At 43.1% G+C, this 27866-nt stretch overlaps 1 protein-coding gene across 3 annotated transcripts in view; it reads right to left on the reverse strand.

Moving 5' to 3' along the window:
• Nucleotides 1-10347: 10347 nt before the first annotated feature.
• Nucleotides 10348-27866, reverse strand: part of LOC138581962 (coagulation factor XI-like) — a 349622-nt gene continuing 332103 nt past the window's right edge. For all 3 annotated transcript variants that reach the window (XM_069652873.1, XM_069652874.1, XM_069652871.1), the window contains one exon: nucleotides 10348-10572. In XM_069652873.1, coding sequence (XP_069508974.1) covers nucleotides 10557-10572 — 16 coding nt within the window. In that variant the 3' untranslated portion in view covers nucleotides 10348-10556. The remainder of the gene's footprint in view (nucleotides 10573-27866) is intronic.

Genomic DNA, 27866 nt, shown 5'->3' on the forward strand with positions numbered 1-27866 from the left:
CCGGGGCATGGAAGTCCAGTCTTTCAAATACTAAGTTTCCTATGCGTTGAGGAGGCAGCACTCAGGGCCCAGTGCTATTAATTGAGGAGAGTCCGACTGGGAGGGCTGTATTTCCCCCGCTGGTGTTGGAAGGCCCAGAATATGTAGTGCGGCTGAGGAGGGCACACGGCCCAGGAGTTGGGGGCCCACCCCTCAGGCCGATTGTCGTTAGGCTGGGTTCACTGCCCTGGACGAGGGGACAGCGGAGGTCGAAGGGCCCCAGGGGTACCAGGTAGAGTTCCAGTATTTTGTGGCCTGTACGCAGGTCTCGGGGAGCAGGCGAGAGCCGAACCCACAGCAGTTCGTAGGGCTGGAGGCGTCTCCCCAAACTTCCCGCGTTAGGGCATGGGGCTCTGCAGGATCCCACGCATACTGGTGGTGGATCACGGGATGCACGCAGTGAGGCTTGGGCCCGACAGCTTCTCCCAGGGCTCTGCCCGCGAGTCCCGGTGCGGAACGATGTTCGGGGGCGGGGGATGTCCTTCCGTGGGACTCGATTCTCACCTCTCCCCACGGGCCGCGTCCATGCAGGGCAGGGCCCACTGCAGGCCGCAGGCAGTCCTCCGGGCTCCGGCAGCAATCAAGGGTGTCTCTCGTTGGGCAGCGATGCCGATCCAGGTGGAGGGCACAGGTGACACAAGACTCACTCTGCGCGCCCGCAGTACTTCAGTGCACGAGGCCGCGCCTGACACGGGGCCAGGAACTTCTGGGGCGTCAGTCAGACGGGCCCGCGTCAGGCTCGCTGCTCTCGATTTCCTCGAAGGGAGGGAGGGAGGGAGGCCGGCTTCGGGTGGTCGGTTATGGGCGATGACCCTTCCGTTTTTCCCCGAGTTTTTGCCACGGGGGGGGACCTTCACCAGGACAGTATTGATTCTCGTCCATGGGGGGGGCCCTCAAAGTGGGGGCTCCGACCGTATTAAGGACCATAGAGGGGCGAGCTCAAACAGGGCACGGCATTCTCCGTGCGCCCCCTGGTGGCCGATCCAAAAATCTTTTTAAGGACCCAGGGTTACCGCTTTGGCAACCCACCGTGCTAATGGCCTTCATCCTCCCTTCCAGCCCCTGGAGCGGGGGATAACGGCTCGGAGCCCTCGTTATCCACCATCACTTTTCTTGGGTCGATAACTTGGGCTGCTGGGCAGTTATCCCCTGTCCCAGCCCCTGAAATGGGGGATGAACGCCACATTCAATCATTACATCAGCAAGCTCTGTTCAGCTCAAGTCCATGGGCTCTTCTAGGGTTAGTCACCGCTAATCTCAGCACACACAAAATACAGCAGCATGAGTTATCTTTTTCCTGCTACTTTTATTACAGGAGGTGCTGTCCTATATAATTCAAATTATATTAATGTAAGCATTCAACTAAATGGAGATGAATCTCACCTCTTGAGAGTCTCTCAAAGAACAGTACTGCACATGTGACTCAAGCACTGTGCTTTAGTAGTGGTCAGTGATACTGTCTGTATAGGGAAAAGGTATGTATAAGAGCTGTTAACAGGTACGCTTTAATGCAAAGATGGACTTGCTCAAACAATAACATATACAAGTGGCAGCAGATGGCCTTTGCGACAAAAGACATGTGGCTTGTTGCTCCCCTCAAATAAAAAATAACTGCCCTCTGGCAGTAGCATGTGCACTTATTACAATTGATCAGATGGGGTTGTTGTTTGTTTTAACAATAGGTATCTATAGTTCAGCCTTGTATGAGAGGTTCTAACACAGGTCTCGGCTTCTCCCTGTTGAATGTTCAAAACTCTACACTATCATGATTCCTGTAGAAGCATATATATATATATATATATGCTTGAGCACAGCAGTACATTACCATACAGCACCATGGGCTCAGTGCTATTTTGGGGATGGAATTCAGGGCCTGCTCTACAGTGAAGTTCATAATGGAACAGGTTGGGTTTGGTCAAAAAGTTGTGCCTGGGCAGTGCCTATTCACATCTAGATCCCGACCATGGAGAGAATCGAGAGGTGCTGTTAGCTTGTCGTTTGACATACCTGCAACCAAAAAAAGAAATACATGTGTTGGAGGATACCTGCTGAAGCATAAGGCCTCATATTGAAAAACAGGGGTGTCACGTACTGACTTATCTTCCAAATGTTGAATTAAAGAACGGAATACTTTTGAGAAGATGTGAGAAAGAGTCTTTATGTTTGGAAATAGAGAGGGCCTCATTAAGAGTATGGTGTAGTGGGAAAAAAGTGGCAGTAGTGGAATTATCACCACTTTTACACCTCCACTATACTACTATTTGGGCCCTGGAGTGGGGGATTTTCCTCCAGCATTTTTCTGGATTCGCTGAAAAATCAGCAAAATATGCTGAATATCTGTGGCAGTAATTCCACCGAAATCCCCAATGGCATCCTATGGACTCTAAATTAATGGGGACTAACGCCGCCACCACCACTTATAATATGGCAGTAAATCCGCCTGACCAAGTGGCAGTAACGGTAATTCAGTTGGACGATATTCTGGCGGATTTACCTCTGAAATACCCCCAAACTCTAAATGAGGCCCATGTGTTCTAGCTAAAAAGAAGAAAGACTTTCTGAACAATAGTTTCCCACCTATTTCGTTTGACTTCATACTATTAAGCTGTAGTTAGCTTGTGAACAGTGCCAATGGCAGCACAGAGCACCTGTAAAGATCACAGAATCAATATAGTTATCATTTAAGTGTCTCTTCGTATCTTTGAGCATGGAGAGCAGCAAACACCACACAGGTCGCCGGCAAGTGAGCCATAGGCCTCACACAATGCCTGTAGTTGGAGAGTACCTTCGCACACCAGTGCCTCAGCAGTGCAGGGAGAGAGGGAATGTTGGTGATGGGGGTGACCACATTGGGCAGACATGTGAATTGAGACGAGGCTTCTTGAGGTCTTGAGTTGGAGAGGTATGGCTACGAGTGGAAGTAGTGCCAGGTGGTATTGGGGCAATTTTTAATGAGGTGAAATAGGGATGTTCTGAGTCTCGAAAAATTGTAAAAAGCAGAGGTAGCTCCACTCATTATTCTCCATATACATTGGATAACATGTGCAAATAAGAGTGATGATTTTAGTTGACTAGGACAGCATGCAAATGAAGGTATGAATATATTGCCAACTTACCTTCGTGCAATAAAGCCAAGATGCCTATTTTAATGCCTTCAAAAATACATAGTGGATAGCTGTACTACATTTTCCGTAGTCCAGTAAAGAAGTAATAAACATTAACACATTTGTGATAAACCTTATGAGCATCCTACCTTTAAAAAGTGCATTTGATGTCTCTTCAAAGTACCCAATCTCTACCACGTTTTAGCAAAACGCATTTAGTGTAAACCTGGTTGTACGTTTACTGTATTTGTACATTGTAAGGTTTTTCAGGGGAGAGGGTGTTCTCTGTGTAGTTTTTGTAATCATTGTAGGTTAATACAAATCAAAAAAGCTCTGGCTATCCCACCCTCAGCAAATGGCTTTCTGTCATAATGAGGACTGGTGATTGCAGTGTCCTGTCTTCTTACACTGGCATCGATGGTCTCAGCAACATGATGGTGTTATTACAGCTGCAATACTGGCATTATTTGGCACAGCAACCCTTAGTGTCTTACAGTGCCATTAGCACATTATCGGGTTATTGGACACAGCAAATATGAGTGTATTTTAAATGCGTTAAAAAATGTACTGTCAGATGTTGCCAAGCAGCTCCAAAATATGCTCTTGCACTGGCCTGATATTGGCATATCTTTTTAAAACTGGAATCCAAAAGTGTGTTTTTACAATAAACACGCTGGTGTTTTTGTGGGCAAAAGCATCATAAAACGCATTGGAAAATGTTAATGTGTGCTGTTGGTGACTTTAGCATCTACTGGATTTTGTCATGTGTTACCCAACAGAACCAGTTACATGGATGTGTACCGATTTTCTACAGAAAACTCATTATTTCAAACATGCCATCAGGTGAAGACACCGAATGGACTGTCTTTAATTGGAGACTCCCATCCTATGCTTGCGCCCATTAATGGGAAATATGTATGCCCCTAAATTGAAATAGATTACCTGCTGTCATTGGATAAATATTCATTTGGAAACTGACCCATGAGAGCAACACACATTTTAGAGGTGCAGGGAGTAAATCCGGTATGCCCCTTTGTACTTATGAAGGATTTTGTAATGAAAATAACTAATTTGGGAAAAGTGATATATGGAAGTATATACCTGCCATGACATTCTGCATTCAGTGCAGGGCAAGTAGGTTCTACATGATATGTTTATACCAACCAAGAAAGGGCTGCAGGCACATCTGGTGTCCAAGATGATGGCACCGGACTCATGAGATTCGGAAGATGAATGCTCTGAGCCAGAGGAGTGAAAGAGATTAATGGTGTTTGCAAGATTGGACTGCAAAGATGACCCATTGAGGGACATCATTTATGTGAAACATTCATCATGCAGCATGCCTACGTGCAGTAGAATATAGGAACTTGAATCCAAGGTGCAGACGGGCTTGTGTTGCTCTTTTTGGGAAAGTCCCCAAGGTCCACTGCCTGCTGCAGCTTTTGTTTAGTGAAAGTACTTGGGCTCTACTGTAGATATGTGGCATGTTGATTATTTCACCTGCTGGATAATGCGTTTCTTTTGGGTGTTTTGCCCCATTTCAAGCAATAAAACCTGAACTTTGGGGCTGATAAAAGACATGCATTATTAGGGGTTATTATTACAGTATTAATGTGTGAAGACAGAACAATCATAGTGGGGAGAACCTGGTGTGGGAAGTATAGAAACAAGGGAGTTGGGAGCTTGCAACAGGGCAGTGGGAGGGAGGGCAATTTGGCAGCAAGCAGTCTACAAACAAGCATGGGAGGAAACTGTGGCGAGCAGGTATCCCATTCTTAGGTAGGTTAGTGAGGGTAGTGAGTGGAGGATGCGTGGACCTAGGGGCTAGAGAGAGGCCATAGCCTGAAGAGGAGTGTCTGGTGTCCCTTCCTGAACTAAAGATGTGAGAGGGCAAGTCTGATGTGATGGGGAGGTGGATCCAGAATCTAGTTCTTTCCTTCCTGAACCAGTGAATTTCAAGTCTGTGCATGTTGTGGCCTACATTGACACACTGAACCGAATTTCTCCAAAACCAGGCTGCGCTTCAACAGGAACAGCGAAATGCTTGAGCTGGTTCAAGTGAGCACCCTGGCCTTAAAACTGCATTTTGCAGCAACAAAAAGATGCCTGCACCATCTTGCCAAGCACATAATGGGCAGGATGGAACAAGGGGGCACACTGAGGAAGCTTGCCAATGTGTTCTTACATATACAAATGGAATAATGTGAAAAAGCAGCTTTGCCTTGCTGCCAGCCCAAATTCCAACCAATAAAGAAACCTCACTTTTACCCGCACTGGATAACGCATTCTTTTTCTTCACGAAGTATCAAAGATCAGGATTTCAAACGAACTCCAGCTATCTGGGTTATGTCAATTTCAGTGCATCTGTGTGTCAAACAAACTCCTGCCTACAAGAGAAAATAACAATGGCTGCAGAACAATGTGGAAAGCTGATGGAGATGAAAAAACGAATTTAAAAAGAAATGCCAGCATTTTACCACACATGTAAAGTGGGCTTTGCAAACTCAAGGAGAGAAATGCCCCTTTTAAAAGTAAATTGTTGAATGAAAGCCTGCCATTATCTAGCAATGTGAAGGGGTTTGTTGCTGGGGAAAATGCACACATGGGTTATTTTATTCAACTGGCTTGTTTAATTCAGGACCAAATATAAGAAAGTAAAACTGTTAAACCATATTGGCTGGATTTTGCAAGTTTCAAAAGAAAAATAGGTTTCTGCTTGGGGGGGTGCTACCAACAGGAGGTCCTCTCTCAGTAGTCTAGACTGAACCCACTGACAATGGAATTCCCAGGACAAGGATATGTGAAAAGAAAGTCCCACGTCTTTGTGATTTCTACAGGAAGCTTCAGAGGATATCTCCATGACGGACCTGCCCTTCAGGGGGGTAGCTTGGAAGATATTCCCAAATATGTGGGACAAAGGACTGCCATTTGTTTCCAAAGACTATTTATGAATAAAAATGTAAAGACTTTCATCTCTGCAGCAAGACTTTGTAAAAATACAAAATTTTGCAGTTTAAAAGTGATTTTATGGGCTTTCAGTTAAGGCATGGTAGAATTCACTGACCCCTTGGGGACAGAATTGACACAGAATCAGGGATTACAAGCAAAGTATCCATGATGCAATTGCAAATTTTCTTATTTACATCCCTTATGATGATCTACAACAACACACTGAAAAGCACGAAAAACTGGTAGAAGGGCAAAACAATTTCTCACAAACTAGAGGATTGGACTGCCATGTACCGCATAAAATACGTACCCTGTTTATGTAACTTGTTTAGATGTTTCCACTGTATAAAGGTGCCATTTAGGGCTAAACTGGATTTTAGTTAAAGTAATTGTGGGAGGTTTTGGACATTGTAAAACCTACATCATTAAATTGACATCATTCCCTTGAAATCAAACCAGCTTAGAGCGAGGCAGGGATAAGCACCCCTGACCAATCCAGTAGTTTAGAGGCGTGCTTAGCTAAACCTGCCCAGCCATATACTTTGATGATGTCACTATGCATTATGAATAAGAGTCCCTGACAAGACTCCATACACACTCTTCCAGAAGTTCCTACGCTGCGCTCCTGATTGCTCCATCCAGATTCCAGACCCCACTACAAGGCCAAAGCATTGCTGACCCTACTCCAGAGCCCACTGCAAAACTCAAGCATTGCTGATCCTATTCCGTGCAAGGTCTCAAATCTAAAAATACCACTAATCTCCCATTAAAAAGTGGAAAGCTATGGTATTCTTTTGTGAAGCATCCTGAATCAGACTGGCTTGCTGCCCACTAACTGCCTGCCCGCTGCAATCCTGTCATCCAGCTGACCTTTAGTATAAAGTGACCAGAATAGCCATTCCGCTGTCCTTGCCATCCGGTGACCACAACGGCCCAGCTGTTCACTTTTGCCAGACGCACAGCCATGTGGTGACCCGAACCTGTTGACGGTCCCAAAACTAAAAGTGGACTGTGAGTATCATCCCTACCCCATAGAAACCCATAACCTATCTTGTCTTGCCTTTGTCCGTATCACACTCTCTAAGCCATCCTATCCTCATCCTGATACCTTGTTAAAAACAGTTTGAATTATCTGTGCACCCTGCCTGTGACTTTCTAAAGTGCTAGCACCATTTCTTTTCAATTTTGTCTTCTGTAATCCTAAGCCATTAGTCCTATTTCGAGTGAACGGACTGGTTTCCGCCAGGGTTGGGCGCTGGGGTGACAGGATTGAATTTGCAAATGAACCTTGGATCCTTATTTGTCCATCTTTGGTGGTCTAGTCTGAATACTCTAGTTTAGAGTAAAACTGTTCTTGTGTCCTTTCCTATTTCACAGCGTCATTTTGCTCAAAGCACCCCTTGTAATATCTTGCATAACTCATCCGCACTCCAAATCAGAGTATTTCACCCGTTTTTCTTAAAAAACGTTTGGGTAATTAAAAGCGGGAATTGAAAAGAAATGCAACTTTTACACGTGTCATTTGGATGCAATCTGTTTGAAAATTTAGACTCTTTTCGAATTGTCTGCCTTTTGCTGATCCATTGCCTTGTGATTGCCAGTGATATAACCTACATGTCACAGTGATAAAACATATGTATATTATCATTTAACCACACATTAATTCATTATTTGACATTTCCGAGTGTTATTTTAGGCCTTTGTTAAGGGGATTAAAGTCCGTTTTGCCTCTTATTCTGTGAGGGAAGTTTGGATTTTTATTCCTATTCCTGATTACCTGCTGTGTCTTTCTATCCATTCAGAATTCAATTATTTGTCGGTTGAGGGAACATTGCGGAGGGAAATCCTAACTCGGGTGCTATCTTTCCTAAATCAAAAAGTGCTCCTATTCTCTGGGGTTTTGTATAGGTTCAACTAGAAGGTTAAACCAAGTGTATTGCTTACTTCCTCATTGAAATTATCACCCCATTGGTGATTGCTGCCCCATATTAAAAATTGGATGATTTCTTTTGAATTTTAATATAAATAAATAAATACTGAATTTTACCATCAAGCTTGGTTCATGGTCCATAGTGACCCGGGGTATTTGAAAAGGGGGTGCGATACGAGTGGTGTACCATCTCAAATTGAATCTGCATAGAATAAGTAGAAAAGCATCTCAGTTGTGCGCTACATACTAGGCCGAGACCAAGGTGTGTGTCCCCTGATGGAAATCCTTAACAGACTCTTTACTTCTGGTGGATCAGAGGCCTCCTGAGATGTTTAGTTTCCCAGTGAGGTAGCTTTGGGGCTTCAGGATGACAGCCTATTAGATGATGCAGCAGGATATAAAGATGATATGGGCTTACAGCGAGAGACAGTGCAGTTCAGTGAGGGGTAATGTGGTCGAATTTGCACAGTCCTCCGGCAAGTCATGCTGCAACACGGGTGCCAGGGTAGTGACCGGATGGCCTTCCAAAAGACCATTGCCACCATCCAGGTGAGAGAGGACCAAGGCTTGGAGAGAAAGTTCAACTGAACTATAATGCTACACCTCAAAATTCGTTCCACTGAGATTCGGCAAGTGAAGGGTAACCTTGGCATGTCTGTTACAATATTCAGATTTCTTCTGTTCCATTTGCCACACCAGGTAGGATGCTTACCAGCTGATAGGTTGAGTGATAATGTATCGCTGCAGATTGTTGTCTTTTGTGCTATGGACCTTAGTTTCTGCTTGCAATATGTTGTGACATGCATTGAAAAGGAGCTTTATGCAAATTCTGGCCTTGATTTTGTGATTTGGCAGAACCAGTACTATAATGCACTTCCTGTTTGAGTATATTATGCAGTGGATTACCATCACTATAACAAATATATTTAATTGAGCCTCTGACTCCATGAAAAACCTGGTACTTTTAAAAAACAGGTTTAAAAAAGTTTCTAGTTAACTGATGGCCACAGAAATTGTGGAAACGGTAGTACCCTTTTTCATCCAATCTGATCCGGGCAGGCAAGGATTGACGAGAGACTGTTTTGGTCCCCCACTCCAAGAATACGATGAATACAGGGTAGCTCAAAATATTCGCATTTGGTATAGTGTTCCACAGTAAGCCATTGGCAACTATTTGCATGTCCAAATGCTGTCTCCACCTTCTCTGACATCATAGCAGAAAATTATGTAAGTCATTATCAACTACTATGACATCACAGCAAGGGGATTAAGCATTTTCTCTGCCACATGTGGTTTCTTTCCTTTTCATGTTTCTGTGGGGTGGGGGGGGTTAGCCACTCACAAACATCCTGCATTCATCAGATTGTGGGTGGTAGAATGGCAGTGATCTCAATTTTTAGATTCCACGGGACTCTATTAGGGATATGGAAGATTTGCCACTGGTGGTAACTCTGCCTGTGATACATCCTCCGAGTTTGTGAGGTAAACTGTATGAAAAACGTCCAGTAAGTTCTGGAATTATGTTCTACATCTTGTCCCCAAACTCGTAGTTTGGTGGTGCATGATTGGTGGTAAAGATGCGGTCATTAAATTACTGCATCTTTACCACCCTATTTCCCATACTGCTAAGCTCATGTTTTAATGTTATACATAGTCCCTAATGCCTCCAATGTAGACCCACTGCAATGCTAGCCCATAATGAACAGCACAGAGGCCTTAAAAGGGGGGCAGCTGGGATGAGCACAACATAACATTGTAGATGGATAACCTTCAACATGAGAGTTCAGAGGGACACCATAGACAACTCAAGCTTCACTCTCATTGTCTATCAGATGTCATTCAAAAGCCTTTAGTGGATATCTACCCATAGCTGATCTCCCCACATCTATATTTCTATATCTATTTACTTGGATTTTTCAACAAACTCTCACAAGTGAGTGCAGCAGGACCTTTATTGCTATATAGATCTTGGTGCACCCCGGAACAACAGTCCATGGATAGAAGCAGTGTACATTTCATATTAGACTTGTTTAATGAACCCCGGCCCCCCACCAACAACCGGTCCTAGAGAGGAGATAAAAGGTAAATAAGCTGATGCTGAGACAGGTACAGAAAGGAAGATGGAGAGATATGAAGTGACGAAAAGGAAAAGGAAGGATGCAACCTTCCTTCTAATGCTGGTTTGCGGTTTTAAATAGAGTGAATTTAACGTTTAACTTAAAATGTCAGTAAGATGACTGCGCTATTTCTATAGATATATTTTGCCAGAGTTGTGTATAGATGATAACAGATAACACAATAAAAAAAAAATAACAAGAAATGCACTTCAGTTATTGTGTTTATTGATTATCGTAGAACTTTGAAAATGATCAGGTCTAAGCACAGCACCAGCAGTATCAAGCCAACTCCCAATCGATGACTTTGTAAACGGTCTAGAAAGTAGGTCGTCTTGGGCTCCTTGGCTGCAAGGTCGTGTATGGATAAATCATCTTAAGCATTATTTGCTGAGCCAGTGGCATCCTCCATCTTCAGGCTTAGGTTTTAATCACCCTGCATGGGGAAAACATCAGAAGACATGCAAGTGTTAAGGATGTATGCCTGTAATTAATCACGTCAAATCGATTAAGCAACAGTACGACAGCGCTGTGCTCTCTGCTTACTTAGTATGTGAACTAGCGAGGCCTAAATCAATATTTTTTAAATGGCTTCCTGAAATTCGAAAAAAAGCTCCACACAATATGCCTCATTATTTTAAGATTTAAACATGTTAATGGGGAGTTTGTGTAGTCACTGGATAGGCATTTTTGAGGCACTGTCAAAGTTCTGTGATTCCCTGAGGGTATGATAGCAGTGCCTGACCTGTACACAATCAAAACTGTTGGTTTTTGTCAATACTTGCTTTACATGGGACGTCAGTGCAAGGAATCCATGTAAATCAATTGGGTTAGAGATGTTTATTACACTAGTAGTGCATTTACAGCTATACTCCATACAATCCCTCACAGCAGACTACCTAGAATGAACACTGTGCAGGCCAAAGTGTGATGTTACTTTTAATTTTTGATAAAGCTAGCTCAAAAAGATACCAGGCTGGTTTGTTTTGGGTGTGGAGGGCAGGAAGTCTGTGGGATTAGACATAGGGTTTAGCATGGACATGAGAGTGAACACACCAAAGAACACCCACAAACTGTGTGTCCCTCCTCACCAGTCTTCATCTACCTAGCTTCACTCCAATGCACAAGATGTAGCTTATAGGTTGCGCCACCTAATGGCCAATACTAAAAATGGCTGCTGAAAAATTTTCAGGCTGCTCTAATTGTTTAAGATTCTTACCCATTAATGCCTGAAATGTCTCTAGCCACAGATGGGCCGGCTGAGAGGCTGATGACTTATCATTGGAGATTGCATTTCCGAGGCTCATCTAGTCATGTGGGATTGTGGAAACCACATAGATGGCCATCAAGGAAGCAGATCTATTGGAGATGAAAATGGTGATCTCTAAGAGGTCTCTGGTCTCCAACAGAGCTGAAAGGAAGCTTCACTTTAAGCAGACAGTGACTGAAATACATTTTTCCTTTTTTAGAACATTTATTTCTACTTTTTGACGCTTTCAGTGTACCTTCATAATTGAAACACCACTGAGCCAATTTGTGGTCCGAATTTAAGCATTACAAATTGAAACCTGCTTCTCCCGTGTACTTCTTCTGACCAGAATAGGATTTAATTGCACTGGTGGCAGATTTGTAATTTTTGAGCAAGCTTTGGGTTTCTGACAGGCTCTCAAGCTCTTTCACGGGAACACGAGGCTTCCTTTCTAAACAGCACTATTGTAAGTACGGTTTTACCTCATCATTTTTCAGGTTACTTCACATGTTGATGGTATGGTTTATTAATAGACAGGAAGAGAGCCGGGATGCTAGCAATGTAATCATGTAAACACTTACTTAAAAAAGAAATTGCTTATTCTTTAATATTACTGTTTCTAATGCCTATCTTTATCTCTATAAAATAACGTAATGAAATGTAATTGTCATCTGTATAGCGCCTTTCACCATTGGTATGGTCCCTACGCGATGCAGGTTGACGCTCTTCCAGGTATGGGAAATTCGTTAAAGAATTATAAAATGCTCGTGACCATTTTGGTCAATAGGAAGCTAGGTAGTGGTGGCCAAGTCCCTGCTAGTAATCCATGTTGAGCAGGCATGTGGATGGGTAAACATATATGCCCTATACATTCTCGAGGCATTCTATTGTCAGTGTGTTCCTAATTAAAAATAAACATGTTATGCTAATGAAAAGCCTGTATGGACATTCAGTGTAGACCATTCATGCTAGGGTAATCTCCCATGGGTTTTAATGGTAGATCCAACACATCATTGCTGATTATAATAAACTTGCCTGGTCCCCAAGATCAGGGGTTTGCTAGATGTAGTGCAGATCCTTACCCAATCCATGTGAAGCGCTGCATTGAGTATAAGATATATTCTCTGCAGAAAAACCTGCCCTGCCCAGGCAGGTCTTCTAAGCTGTCGTTGGGGTGGAGGTAAGGTTCTTGGACTTGGGGTCTGTTGGGAATCATGTCACAAAGTTGTGGCCTCTATGGGAAGTCAACAGGGGTCATTTTTTAATGCCTTGATTTTGCACTTTTTGCAACATTTCCAATTACTTTCAAGGCAGAGAGGAAACATGATGGGGGATTAACAACTCTGCCATGCTTTAATGCTACGTGGAAAAGCAGGAGCATGAAGGGGGTGTTAATATCTCTGCCATGATTTAATGCTCTCTTATAGTACGCATATTTATGCGGTTAAGAAATTGATTAAAAAATTTTGGCCTTTGGTCAAACTGGAATTGTGTGATGAGCCAACACCACTTTTTGCTACGACTAGACAGAAAAACCTGAGAGATCTCTTTGTGCACTCGAAACCTCGGCTTTCGAGAAACAGAACTACGGGATGGGATCTCCGGCCTCTTGTAGGACATTTCCCGTGTGGAGGTTGTTCTGTATGTAAGTACACCAAAAAAATCAAGGACTTCCAGGTGAGAGACAGGAAATGGGACATCCGAGACATGACAAACTGTAAAACATCTAATGCTATTTATTGCATTCAGTGCCCATGTAACCTTAAGTATGTGGGCCAAACCGTGAGACCTGCCCACACACGTATCGTGGAACACAGGTCACGTATCAGATGTAAAAATATCACGGCCCCCTTAGTCTCTCACTATATGCAACTTGGTCATTCCCCTGAGGATCTCTTTTGGTGGATTCTGGAGGCCCTACCTAAACACAATATCTCGACACGCAGTCTTAACCAAGCAGAAGCCAGGTGGATACACAGATTAGACACCATAGAACGGGGTCTAAATGAAAATAACCCCCTTCGGTGGTGGTTTTCCTTGATTTTCCCTCTTTTCCCACTACACATTGTGATGCTCATCAGTCAACGTGGAGATAGTTTTCCTTGCCCCCGTAGCCTCGGATCCATGCGGGTTGTGATCTTTCGGGGTGATTTCATGCGGACAGACCATAGTGTGTGGGGTCCCCGTACAGGGACGCCACATTTATATGAATTTGGCTATAAAGACTGTATGAGGCCCCTTGGGGTAGGTTTTGATACTCTGGCTAAGTGTACCCTACAGCCAGCCCCTTTTCCCGAGTCCTATTTCGTTTTCTATGCTTTTTTTTGTGCCCGACTTCTATTTTTACACACGTTGCCTAGGCAACGTTGGGTCCCTTCCTCTGTGCCGATTTTCAGACACGGCAAGTGGAGAGTTCATCTCCGAGCACGTACCGAGCCTGAGTCCGTGAGTTCACGGCGCGGGTCGTTATCGGCTCAGACCAACAACCTCAACTGTAGGGCTCCGTTCGGATTGTGGGCCCTCCCAAGGTAGGTGCCTACCCGATGCATTTGTTACTGCAATATGAGTGTAGGAATGGGACACGCGTGGATAAGACCGCGGGGGGAGATTTTTTGTAAGGTGCAGATTATGGCACACACTTATATGCAAGCCTGTGGCTTCCACGCCTTTAAGATATAGTGAAGTTCCAACATATTTCGAATTTACATTTCTCTGAAACGGCATATTTTTCTGCGTTTTTCCTGTAGGTACGAACGGTACAGGGCTCCCCTCTCCTGTCTACCGTCGGGGCAGTGGGCACGTGACATTGTTCCCCCTAGAGCGGCACTACCGGTCCTCGATACCTTGTGTGGGCCGTGAGAGTGACCATCTCCTATCACCTGCTTCATCTTACAGCTGCAGGTGAATCTCCCACTCTCTGCTTCGTTTTTGTTAGTAGGGCTCTGGCATGTATATTGATTTATGTGTGTTTTAACTTGTTCCTGTGGTTTCAGATGAGCCGATGGGGAGGCACTTCTTTGGGCCTCCGTGCCATTTTTACGGCTTCTGAAATACGTTATGGGGCCGCCACCCTACTATTCCTAGTAAGTACAGGGCCATTGTTAGCCCTATCTGTGCATGACGGAGGGTTCGGTATACCTCCTTACTTTGGGACAAGGGGGTTTGGGCACCCTCAGCATGCATGCATTTTGAAACAGTAGCACCTCATTTCGCTTCTTAGGGGAATTATAATATTGGGCTGTACAATTTTTCCCTTTCTTCCACGTTCTTCGGTGAGTGTTGACTTTTCTGCCCTTTTCCTGCTTGTAACAGAGAAGGGCACGGTGATTAATTCGGTTTGGTGGAGGTTGTTTCTATATCTATGTTACCACTCTGTCCCAGGGTGGATTTCCTCCCATACACAGGAGTTTGGGGTTTCTAAAGGTGGAGAATTCCCTCAGCACTAATATGTTGTTGTTAGTTAATTGCACCAGCAACTGTAAGCAGTTTTTCCTCGTGTTGCTGATGATATTTGTATTTGGTTGTATAGGCCAGTAACATTACTATTTATCACATCCACAGAACTCCATTCCCGTTGGGGTCCTGATGAAGGCAGCAGAATTAATGCCCTGCCGAAACGCCCGGTACACCACTCCGCACAATCGAGCTTGGTGATGTGGCTCATGAACGCCACAACGGACGTAGACCCGGGATGTGTGTGTTTTGGTCAGACGCAATTTTTATGTGCCATGTCTAATTAGTTTTAGCATTGTTATCGGGTGACACTGCCATGCAGAGCACATCTGTGACTTGTTAGCCAGATAGGGATAGGCAGTTAGAATATGTGCCCTCCCAGCTCAGTGACACAAAACCCTGGCGGTGTCATCTGTGTTTTTATAATTACACATGTAATTGCTAATAGATGCATTGTACATATTTTCTACATTGATACATGTCTTTGTGTGGTGTTTTTTATGATTATTGCACGTAGGACCTAAGGCCTACGTAATAAAACTATGAAAACAATTTTTATTAAATGAAAAATCTGGTACTCTGTGTAATTCTCATTTTGTGAGGTGATGTATACAATTCACGAAATGTGACCTAGTTTAAATTGGAGCTAGGCCATTATAGTTGGTTTGAAATGGTTCATCTGGGGGACTCCCCTCTGTGTGCTACTGTGGAAGAGCAGGAGCATGAAGGGGATTATCATCTCTGCCAGGCTTGAATGCTCTGTGGAAGAGCAGGAGGCAGAGTTAATATCTCAGTCATACTGTGACAGGGCAGGAATATGAAGCACATTTAACATCTCTGCCAGGCTTGAATGCTCTGTGGAAGAGCAGGGATATGACGGGGATTAACATCTCTGCCATGCTTTAATGCTCTGTGGAAGAGCAGGAGCAGGAGGCAGAGTTAACATCTCTGTCATACTGTGACAGGGCAGGAATATGAAGCACAGTTAACATCTCTGCCATGCTTTAATGCTCTGTGGAAGAGCAGGAGCAGGAGGCAGAGTTAATATCTCAGTCATACTGTGACAGGGCAGGAATATGAAGCAGAGTTAACATCTCTGCCATGCTTTAATGCTCTGTGGAAGAGCAGGAGCAGGAGGCAGAGTTAATATCTCAGCCATACTGTGACAGGGCAGGAATATGAAGCACAGTTAACATCTCTGCCATGCTTTAATGCTTTGTGGAAGAGCAGGAGCAGGAAGCGAAGTTAACATCTAGGCCAGGCTTGAATGCTCTGTGGCAGGGCAGGAATATGAAGCGAAGTTAACATCTCTGCCATGCTGTAATGCTCTGTCTTAAAATACAATGCACTGAAGAGACTTTTATGCAGGTGCAACATCAATGGATTCCTATGGAATCCGCCTCCATTGAGCACCTGTTAAAAGCATGAATATTCCATAGGAATCTATTTGGAAACAGCATCTGCATAGCATCATTTGCAGGAAGAATTAAAACATTTTTAGAAAATGGAGAGTAAACGTGAAAGGTGAAGCAGATTTTGCCTGGTATTACTCTTAAAAGTAACTTTTGTAAAAATGTTAAACAAATGCATGCAGGGGACACACCATCATGTAATTGCCAATGCTGGCACTCCCCTGCATGCCGTGAACTTTTTTTTAAAAATAAAATAACCCAAAATATAGTTCAGTATGATGTAACACCACAACCTAATTTGAAAGTGATTGTTTGAGTGTACACCACCAGTCCACGATGTTATAAAAGCCACTTTGCTCTAATATGACTGGTTACCAGTAGACGTTTTAAAAATAGTTTACAACGTATTCTGCCTATTGAAATCCAATATTTCCACTGTTCGTTGTCAATGTGTACGGATGTGCTCTTGACTTGAATATCCGCAGCTTCAATTTCTTTATCTAATATATTCTTAGATGTTCTATGAGAAATGTATGTGAAGAGATAGGTTCCCTCCCTTGCTTGTCCTTTTAGTCTGTGCCCTCAGGCTGTTCCACAGCTTGTGTAGCTGTATATATATATATATTTATTTGTACTGAGACCAGTGCTAGAGAATCCACCACTGCACGTCTCTCCTTGGCTGCCTGAGTCAGGAGGTCCCGGATCTCCACCCACATGGCAGGATTGGCTCATCACACATGTCAGGGAAGCTTGCTCTGAGCATGAGCAGTCGCTTCCTTGGTCTGGGCCATGGATCACAGGCTAATACAGCGCTCTCAATATCTGTCAGCTTTCAGGATTTTTTCTGCTTGTCATTGAAACACTCTTAATTTCAGGCTTTGCTCGGACAATGCCTTCTGAACAAGGGCTGAATTGTGCTTAGCGTGCTTCCACGAAATGGGTTTGGAAGAGGAGAACATTCATTGAGCAAATATAACTCTCATGAAGGGCCGATGCCGGCTTGTTGTGATCTCTTTTTGATGCATATATGATTGTAACATACATAATGTAGTACATTATAAATATAGAGAAATTAAAAATGAAATAAGAATAACATTAACAATTGGACATATTCACATGAGAGACAAGTAAAGTTCTGTGTATTTGACTCAATTTGACAATACTAAGGCAAAGGTTAAAAGGAGTCTTGTGTGATTATTTTAAGCATCTTTTGAGTTTTGCTCAGCATCACCAATTCTCCTTCAATGCAGCGAGGTAATGGAAACTCACAAAGCACGGAGCCTTGTGTGTCCTGCACACACTGATCCTTAGTAGAATACATCCTGGCCCTACTCTGACTGCCATCCTGACGCTACTCTGACTGTCACAGATGTTTCATGTGAATCCATGAATGTCAATCCATTCCTGAAAGTGAAGGCCAAGTGGCTGGCCAGTCATCTGCTCTGGTCGGCTGCAACTTTCGATAGATAGAGGAGACATTCTCAGACTCATTGAAGTCCATTCCTTCATCCTGTGACTCAAAAGCCATTTTTAAGTGCAGGGTCCCCTTCTATGGAAAGGGCACTTGCCTAGGATGTGGGATTAGGACAGTGAAGTTACTTGTAATTATGGCCATAGTCTCACTCAGACAGCTAGGATTCATCTTTTGTGGGTGGTGCATGGATGCATGTTTCCACATCATGCATCCGCAAATGTGAAACAAGTCTGCATTCATAGCTAACTCCCGAGTGGTCCTATGGAGCAGCCTCTTCCCTCCTCCCAGCAGGATAATACACAGCATCCCCAGGCCATCCTCTCCCTCCTAGGTCTTTGCCCCTCCTACTTGTATTTGGAGATCACCCATAATGAATGGAGAGTACAGAGAAAGAGAAACCATTGCACTGGCCATGCAAGGGCTGGTGGCATAGAAGAAGATACACGATTCCCCAACGCAGGTCGGCTGCAACATCAGTTATTCTGGGATGCTTCACATGTGGCAATGAAATAGAAGTCTTGCCTGACAGCGGCATGATCATTAAGGTTCTCAGAAGAATTGTAACAAAGGAGGCTATCACTATGTCTTATTTATAATGAGCTTGTTTAATATTAGCCCCCAGATTGTGTGATAGAGCCATGCAAGTATGTCACAATGCAGCTACACGTCTTTAGATGAATCACGCACACTCTCCGCACTTTGCTATTTCTTTGACAATATTCAGTAATTAAAAAATCATTGGCATTATGATTGAGGGGAAGGTTTAAATTGTAGGTTAGCAGCATTCATTGAGGAAATGCAGACTTTTTCCTGATAAAGCTATTAACACATTCTACTCTTTCTCAGATATCTCTAGGAACGGCGCAGTATAAACTGAAGCCTTAACATTGAATGTTTATATAGCAACCCTTACTTTTCCTTCAATGAAATCACTACGAACATTCACATGTAAAGGTGTGGTTTGGTCACTTAGCACAACAAATGACAGAATCGAATGTTGCAAGGATAAAAAATGGACAATGGTTAATAGTGGTAATTGGCCATTGTGCGCTGTGCGGCAGTGACAATGCTTGGGAACTGCTTAGATGGATACTCTGCAAGTAGCACTGCACTGGGAAAGGTTCCTGTAATGCAGAAACAGTCATCCATCATACTGAGGCGTTTCTAAAATCCCCCTAATAGGTAGTAACTTAATTATCAAGCCAATTCTCCTGGGATAGTTGGATCCTATAATTGCATCTAGGGAATGACACAGTGCTAGTGGTGAACGACGATATAGGTCAAACCCTTCAGAATCTTGAAAATACATATAACATGTATTAGCAGGAAAGCTGTGTGGTGGGAGATGGGAAGAGAGGATGACAATTGTTGAATTGGTTTGGTTGCAGAGATGGCTAGGGTCGTGGATGGCTCTTTTAGCTGGGAGTTCCTGGGCTAATTGGAGATGTATCAGATACAGAAACAATCCTAATGAGTCTCTTATACAGGATATGGGATGGATTCTCGATGGATTCTCTGTGGAGGTTGATGGAAATTTCATTTAAAGAAAACAATACATACTATGCTGGTGAATGAAGTATGTAGCGAAGTAAATAAAGGGTTGGGTTGGCGGGAAAGCCATTTGTGTAGATTAGAGTCAGATTGCCGCTCCCATTATTTTTAAGGGTTCAACAGTCAGGTGATGTCTCCAATTGATGGTTATGAATCCTGGAGGCTGGAACGAAAACCAGTGTCCATTGAGAGGTAACAGGGGCAATGCATTTCAGATTAGTATAGAATCATGGGAGAAGTTAGTAAGCTGATTTTGAATGAGGTACTTCAGGTCGGAATGCATTGAGGCATACACACACTCGTCCAAAAAGGTAGTGTGGCCATCCTGAAGGCTCTGCTCTGCTCTTAAGCTTCGACTCAAATCCAATAAAGATACTGTCTGGCACATTGGATAATTTAAATGTTCTGCACTGGGCATTGTTCTCACTCTAGTAAATACTTGTCATATGTACTGCTAGACAACCTTTATCCAGGATTAGTGATATCAAAGATCTGCACCTACCTATAAGATGGAGACTAGATAGGTGTAAGCTAAGTAAACGTGTCCATTGCACTCTTACCTTGGTGTTAATTAAAAATAAAAAGCACCATTAAGCTTCTGAGTTCTTTTACACAGTGTGAAACCATCAAACAGATCAGCAGGACCAATAAAGGGAGGAAGACTATGCTGAGGGAAGGAAAGGATGAAAGGGTGACCAGGAAGAAGGCAGCTGACAGCGATTAGTCAGACATGGCTGGTAATAAGTGCCTTAAAGAGCAGAGAGAAGGGCGAAGAGCACAGAATCAAGATTGAGGAGATCAGGAATGGAACCCAAGAGAAGAGGGTGGGCCAGTAGAAGGGAGCAGAGTGGAATACTGAAGGAGAATGGTTAAGAGAAGAAACAGAAGTAAGCAAGCATCACACATGAGTGGTGATAGCAGAAAGATAGGATAGAACTGACATTGAAAAGAGAGAGAGAGTTTGAGAGAAGAAGAGAATGAAAACATAACATAAAATAAAACCAAAAAACCTAAAACCTTAACTCACGTTCTTATTTTGGATTGTTGTTAACGTGCTCAGATGTTAATAGTGTTTGCGTTGTTCTATGTGTGCTTGTTTGTACTTCACATGTGAATGTTAACTGTTGCTTGGTGTAAAATACAGTACAAAACATGGTTGTAAAATTATATTTTATTGTGAATTCTGCAACAAAAGGCATAAACACCTGGTATTCCCAGCTAGCAAAAAGTCTTCAGCAGCTGGATGAAGAATACGGTTGACTAGCAGACAAAGCCAACGACGAGGAAAATAGGTCACATAGGATTAATATACTTCTTGAGAGATTTCACACCATGATTCAGGATTCGGATTTCAAAACATTTGTCTGCAAACTATATGAGGAAATCTTGGTGCTTAATACAATTCATTGTGTTTCTTAAACATTACTGCAACAAAAGAAATTAACAGATTATGTTCTCACTAGAGATTATTATTTCTACATAAAAAAGATTATGAACATAGCCAGGGCTCAAAAATGTGTAACATTCGGTGGAACCACTATACAGCTTTACCAGTACCTGGTCCAAGTTCCCCTTCAACATTGATGCCAGATTAGACCAATTGTACAAACATATTAGGGCAGCCCTAATGCCTTTTTTGAATGAAGAAGAGGAACACCACTGAACGAGGTTTGAGGATGCAAATGCTCTTATGGACACTGCTATTAAGGTAACTCCCTAAGCACAATCACGGGATTCTAAGCTATCCTCTAATTGGTCCACAAAAATGAGTAGAGGCGAAGCATGCATCAGAAGGTAGGAGACATTCCTCCTAATTTGTGATCACACTCCACATACTTAACCGGTTTAACATGGAAGGTTGGATAGACTACTCAAAGGCTTTACCAACCAATATAACAGAATTCTCAATATATCTTAACTCCAATAGTTTTATAGTCAGTGAATTTTGATGTTCCGTCATGTAAGTTTGTAGTCCACTTCAGATGCTGATGAGGGAGATACCACCCTTATTTTAAACAGCAATCAATGCAATCAATGCATTTAAAAGAACATGGAGCATATATCATTATGACGCTGCATCACCAGAATCAGCCCACTACATTGGTTACATTTTATGCATTCCTAGCCTTAATAAATTAATGATGGGCAACTGTTTTCATCTTCTAGTTCAATGTTTCTCCTCTCTAGTCTTTGTCATGCAGGTGCACCTTCAATATTTCTCAATGTTGATGTCACTTCGGTCTGACTCCACGTCAGTATTTTATCTTGTTTCTTTGTTGGTATATTCCCTCAATTAAATTAACCCATTGCTTTGAGGGAAAATCCTATTTGGGGTTTGAACAATACAGTTGTAAGGAACTACTCCTCCTCACATTTATTGTTTGCAGTAGACATGAAGAGCAGCACATTTCTCTCTTCAACATGAGAAACACTTTAGTCTCACTTAATGGCAGTGACTTAATTCTCTCATGAAATGATGCAAGGTACTCTGTTATCACCGAACCCTGGGTACTAAGTTAATTCTGTTGCTTGAAACGTATCTGCTGCATGCGGACCAGCATCATTTACACTCTCACTTGTTCCTCAAAAAGTACTTCAACTGGATCTAAGTGCAGCAGTTTGGCTATTCTATTTGGGGGACAAGTAATTGAGATGGAGGCTGTTTTGAGGAATACCGAGGTCACACACTGTGTCCAAAATGTTTGGAACCCAATCTTTTACATTATTTGCCATGTATGTTCCTACATATCACTTTATTATGTGGCCTATACCACAGACTACCTCATTGTATTAATGGTAGATAATATTTTTCAGTATGTGTTCAATTTGATCTATTTTTGTAACTTAAATGGTCACCATTAAAAGGGCCATTTCACGGGACGGAAAAAGGGCGATGGAATAGGGGATGAAAACACGTAAGAATGAAACATCTAAAAAAGGGAATTAAAATAAAAAGCAACATATGTATAGATCCTTTTATTTTATTTTTAGAAAAAAGAGGGGAAACTGCCTCTTAAAACAAGAAATTAGAATTACAGGTAATCAGATATTCAGCGATTAACTTCTACCATTCCACAAATATAGCACCTCTCTTGACTACACATTCAAGACATCAGGCTTCAAGAGTCCTGGCCACTCTCTTACCGTGGCTACTATCTATCGGCCACCTGGTCATATCACCTCCTTCCTCTCTGAGTGGGCAGACCTCTCCACCTCCCTCCTGGCCTCGACCACTCAACTCCTCCTTTCGTGGAGACTTTAACATCCACCTGGATGCTTCCTGGCCCTCCTCTGGACTCTTTCACTACCTCTCCGACTCTCTCTCTCTTTCTATTCTCCCCTCTGGCCCGACTCAATCTGCAGGGCACACACTGGATGTTCTGATCTGCGCAGACCTCCCCCTCTCTAATCCCCTCACCACTCCTCTCTCCTGGAGTGATCACTTTCTCCTTTCCTTCCATCTCTCCCTCACTACCCCTCAGGCCAAGTCAACTCCAGAACTGCACCTATGTTCTCGGTCATCCGAACCATGAAGCGTATGTCAGTTGAGGCTTTCGCTGCCACTTTCTCTCGTCCTCCTCCTCCTCTGACTGACTCACATCCTGACACAGTGCTTTCCATGCTCCACTCTTCTATCTGTGATACGCTTGATGCTCTTGCCCCTGTCATGAGGATCCGCTTGAAGCCCAAAGCCAAGTGCAACTCCTGGTATGACTCTGACCTTGTCACACTTAAAACACAAGGGCAGGGTGGCTGAGAGGAAATGGCTAGCTTCTTGCGCATCCTCTGACAAACTGGCCCATCGCCTGCTCCAAAGGAGCTGGCCAATCTTGCTGCAGTCTCTACCTCTCCTGTCCCCTCCCAGGCCCTCCGCACGGCCCTGGCTTCTCATTTCATCTCTAAAACCCAGGACCACCCTCTCGTCCTCTCCTCCTCCTCCCTCTACTCTCTCCTCTACCTCCGGCCACCTTGTGGCCACCTCTCTTCCCTCTTTCTCTTCCTTTCCTCTGTTCTCCCATGATGCGGTTTCTAGACAAGTCCGATCTATGAAAGTCTTGTCAAAACAGGTTCTTCTCTGTTCTTCCAAAACCATCAAGGACCACATTGACACCCTTGCTCCTGTCCTGGCTGACTTCTGCAACCACTCCTTTGCCACTGGAGCCTTCCCTTCCCCTCTGAAGCCACCCTCTTCTCAAGAAACTCTGACCCTGCCAGGCGCAGGAGCCACGGTAGGCAGGCCGGTGACAGAAGTGCCAGAACTGTTCATAATGGTGCAGGCGCTTCTGAGTCCCCACTCCCATAAAGTCCTAGGGGACTTACATTTTTACCGACACCTGACTTCCCGGCGGCCTGACTCGTAATGAGCCGGTGGCACCAGTGGCATCAGGAAGCAGGGATACCGCCAGGCTCGTAATAAAGCCCATCATCTACACATGACTTGCATCATGGAAAGATTGGGAGTTGGTAAAACAGGAGACTGTGCAGTTGACAACATTGCTGAAGTTGAAGCTTAATTTGCAGTTTGTAATATTGTTGCACTGGTGAATGGAAGTGCTGCAAGTGGTGCTGATGTCCGTGTACTCAAGGAATGGAACCCATGCATTTTTATTGTATAATGTTTGTGCACTTTCCTATAGTCATTATCGACGTTATCCCAGTGGACTCACACTACATGAGTAATCATAATAGATAGTCCCAGGCTTTCAGATGGAACATTGGAAGGCCCAACGCGTAGGGATTTGTTGCAGAATGTGCAAAGCACTTCCTCTGCCTCTTTTCTAGAACAGTGTTGTTTAACTTTAAAGAAGCACCAAATGTCAGCAGTGATTTCCATCCCAGTTGCCTTCTTCCGCGGTGGCAATGGATTCGGAACCCAAATAATAACATCATCACTGCTGGTACGCTCGTGGTCGGACATGTTGGGAATGTCCAACTAGAAAGGAATATGTAAAAAAATGAAAATGACAACATGAAAAAGACAATGGTTCAAAAAATAAAAAAAGGGAATATTAGAAGGGCTAAATCTTACTGTTTTCTTGCATAATTCTAGACATATTCAAGTGTCCCACTGGTGACGAAAATATTAAATAACAAAAATGACAACTCTTAAAAGACAATGTCACAACAAAGTAAGCCACTTCTCTAGAATTTCTAATAACTCTTCTAATATAGTGTGCCAATGCTGCAAATATTTGAAAACTCTAGCTGTTGCTAGCAGCACCTTGAATAGGTGCAGGTTGATTATACACAGCTCACAGCTACAGTAAAGATATAAGACCACATATAAATCAAAAATAGACTGCAGCCCAGTATGGGCCACACCATCTCATCCAGTTTCCAATACACATCATCCACATCATCCCAGGACACTTGCACTAGATAATTCATCATAATTCATGCTTGCAATTTTTGTGACAGAACATCAAAAAAGCCACATCTTTACAATAACTTCTTCACTTTTTTGAAATTATTTCTAATATTTTGAAACATTTTAAGGTATAATACACTAATAATTGTGGTGTTGGGTGTATAAACAATTTTACAGTAGACAGACAATCTATATGGGTTTGGTGACTAATTTTTCTTTCTTAAATATTATTGTTAGTCTCATTTTACATATAAACAACGTGTAGTTTGAGGAGATTGTGCTAATTTTAGCGTATATCTATTCTTGGAATAGATATTTCAAACATGCAGCCCAATTTTGAAAGAGAGGATTTTTATTGTTCAGAATACTTAGACATTACCGGACTGAAAAACTGGAACATGTAAAGTAGACACTATTGTCAAAATCAACAGTTCATTAAGTATTTGTGGCATCGCACTGGGGGAATCACCTACTCGACATGCAGCCAATTTCCATACACATAACACATGAGCCCCAAGCATTTCATTTTGTGTAGTGCTCATGCAATTTCCAATACGCATCATCCACTTCATTTCAGGTCCTTGCCAATCATCCTTACGCGATCCACCCATGTTTTATTTTTTAAAAACTCTCAAACTGTACGTACATATAATAGTCATATGACTTAGCCCCCACTTCACAAAATCCATTCAGACGTTGCACAAACATTCGGGTCTGTAATCTTTCTGAAAACTTTTCTCCACATTCATCAAACGGCAAAAAAGTTATAAACCATCTAAAAATGTTGAGACCCCTTTAAGAAACATATTTTTTGCAACACATACTTATGTCTGTTGTTATCAGCTGTGCATGCTTGGGATGGAAATCATCATTCAATTGCCTGTGCCATAAGGCTCCACTATGACCCCAGGCGACCCAAACATCGCCTATTATTCACTGCACCTACCATGCATTCTAATTCAATGTCCACTATAGAATAATAATGTAATCAATGGCCACTGCTCCTGGCTTGCAACCATGGCAAGTCTCCAAATCCATGGAGCATAGGTATCAGCCATGCTGCATCCTCCAATAAGCAAATCAGTGTACACATTTGCGTTTGCTGAGGGTCAGGCCCACTACCCAGACACCAAATTTGTATTGCTACTTACATTTTTACACTTTGAAAAAATAAAACTCAACATGTATTTCCAGAAACATGACTGCAGGTCCTTGCTAATCCTCGTTGCACAAGTTTGTTGTAATTTAGTCCACCAGTTTAGGCTGTAACAACAAGCTAAATATATTTCCCTATTCAAACCTATCGCTTCGGCCATTCCGCATGCCACAATAAGCAAATCACAGTACACATTCTCCTTGCTAACACCCACGGCCATTGCCCAGTCACCAGAGTTATATCACTGCGTTGGGTACTTACTATTTATACATTTTTTTTAAAAACACAGGTCATATAGGCAAAACCATGCTTTCCAGTTCTTGCTGACCCCACTCGTACATATTTGCTGCAATCCCATCCAGCACTTCAACCTGTAACCACAAGCCCATTTGTTTTTCCCTTTCAAACCTATCCCAATTTAAAAAAACCTTGCCACATAGCCAGTCTCTTGTGCCACTTTAACCCCATTGGTTGTCCCTCGTGGTCATGGCCATTGTCCGATTGTCCGGGTCATGACCTAATGCCATGACCCAGACAATATGGCCCCTGTTTTATTTTTTTATTTTACTAACTACCATAACGTCCCTTTGTCCCTTTAACAATGTTTTTCACAGAATTTGGTAGGTTTTTATTTTTGCAAAGTATCCATAACGTCCCTTTTACAAAGTTTTTTCACTGAATTTCATGGGTTTTTACTTTAATTTTCTGCATGTCCTTTACATCATACTGACCCCCCTGCCTCCAACGTGATAGCCACAGAGTCTGCGGACCACGCAAAAGTCTGCCGACTTCGGACAGCATTCACACTTCCCAAAAGCGCAGGGGTTATCTTACAATGTTGTATCCTTCAAACGACAAAGAGATATACATAAAGCAACAATAGATATATGTACTTCATCAAAAAATAAATATTTATAGGAAATATGTGCATCAAAAACTGCAACTATGTTTTAATTTAGTGCACAATATAATGGAATGCACCAAGCACAAAGCTTAACTGTACACCTCACAGTATCACCTCAGTACAACCCTGCTTACAGACTGACAACCTGGCACTTATTTCGGAATAAGCTCTTAGAAAAACATCAAAAATGGATGAACTGAATAATAATTTCATGCAGTTGCTTACATTTGTGAAAAATTATGTCAAGGAAAATATTTACTATCACTGCCTTCTTGTACCTGTACCTGTTCACCTTGTCCCAACCAATCACCTCCAACAAATTCCCTGGATGTAAATGAAAGACGCTATGACACCACAATCCCTTCCTCCCCTCATGAACATTTATGTTTCCCATTCCGATTCCCCATCTCTTTGTTATTTGAATGTATGTTTTTTTCAATAAATATGTGTGTTTATATTTTTGCTGGCAGTTTTTTTTAAAAAGCCCAATTATGGGTGCACGGACTATGCGACGGTCTGGGGTGTCCGTAACTGAAATGGAGGTGCCCCTGGACACTAGCAATGTCCGGGCATGTCAGTTTTCTCATGATGCACTTTCAATTAGTCCCGGGAGCCCACGCCTGTCCCGTGAACACTGGCGCGCATGCACTCCTTGTCTCCCAGTGGTCCAGGACACTGCGCCTGTCCATACATGTCTGCTCTTGTGTGGCACACTTTAAATTAGTTTGGTGACTCTGCCACTGTCCTGCGGACACTGGCGTGCATCCTCATCTCACTGTGCTCCAGGACAGCGTGCCTGTCCGGGCATGTCTTCTCGCACTTGGCACACTTTTAATTAGTTTGGGGACTCTGGCCCTGCCCTGCAGACACTGGCACGCATGTTCACATCATCTCCAACCCAATTGGTGTCCGAAGGACAGCCGTTGTGTCCCTGGGCCTCCGGGGACATCATCATGTGAACGCATCCATGTGGCATGATAGAAGTGTTCGCAGTGTCCGCACCCAGGAAACAGTTTAAAACTATATTTATGGCCAATCTAGGGTGTTTCAAGCTGAAACTTTACCCTTGCAGATCTTGTCTTAGTTGATCTGGCAACTTTTAATAACATTTTAAGCCCAATGTGTGGCTCCATAGTCCACGGACAGTCACTCGGTCTCTGGAC

This window comes from Ambystoma mexicanum, chromosome 3q (genome assembly GCF_040938575.1).
Source record: "Ambystoma mexicanum isolate Mex_15411 chromosome 3q, UKY_AmexF1_1, whole genome shotgun sequence".
In the NCBI taxonomy this organism is placed as follows: Eukaryota; Metazoa; Chordata; class Amphibia; order Caudata; family Ambystomatidae; genus Ambystoma; species Ambystoma mexicanum.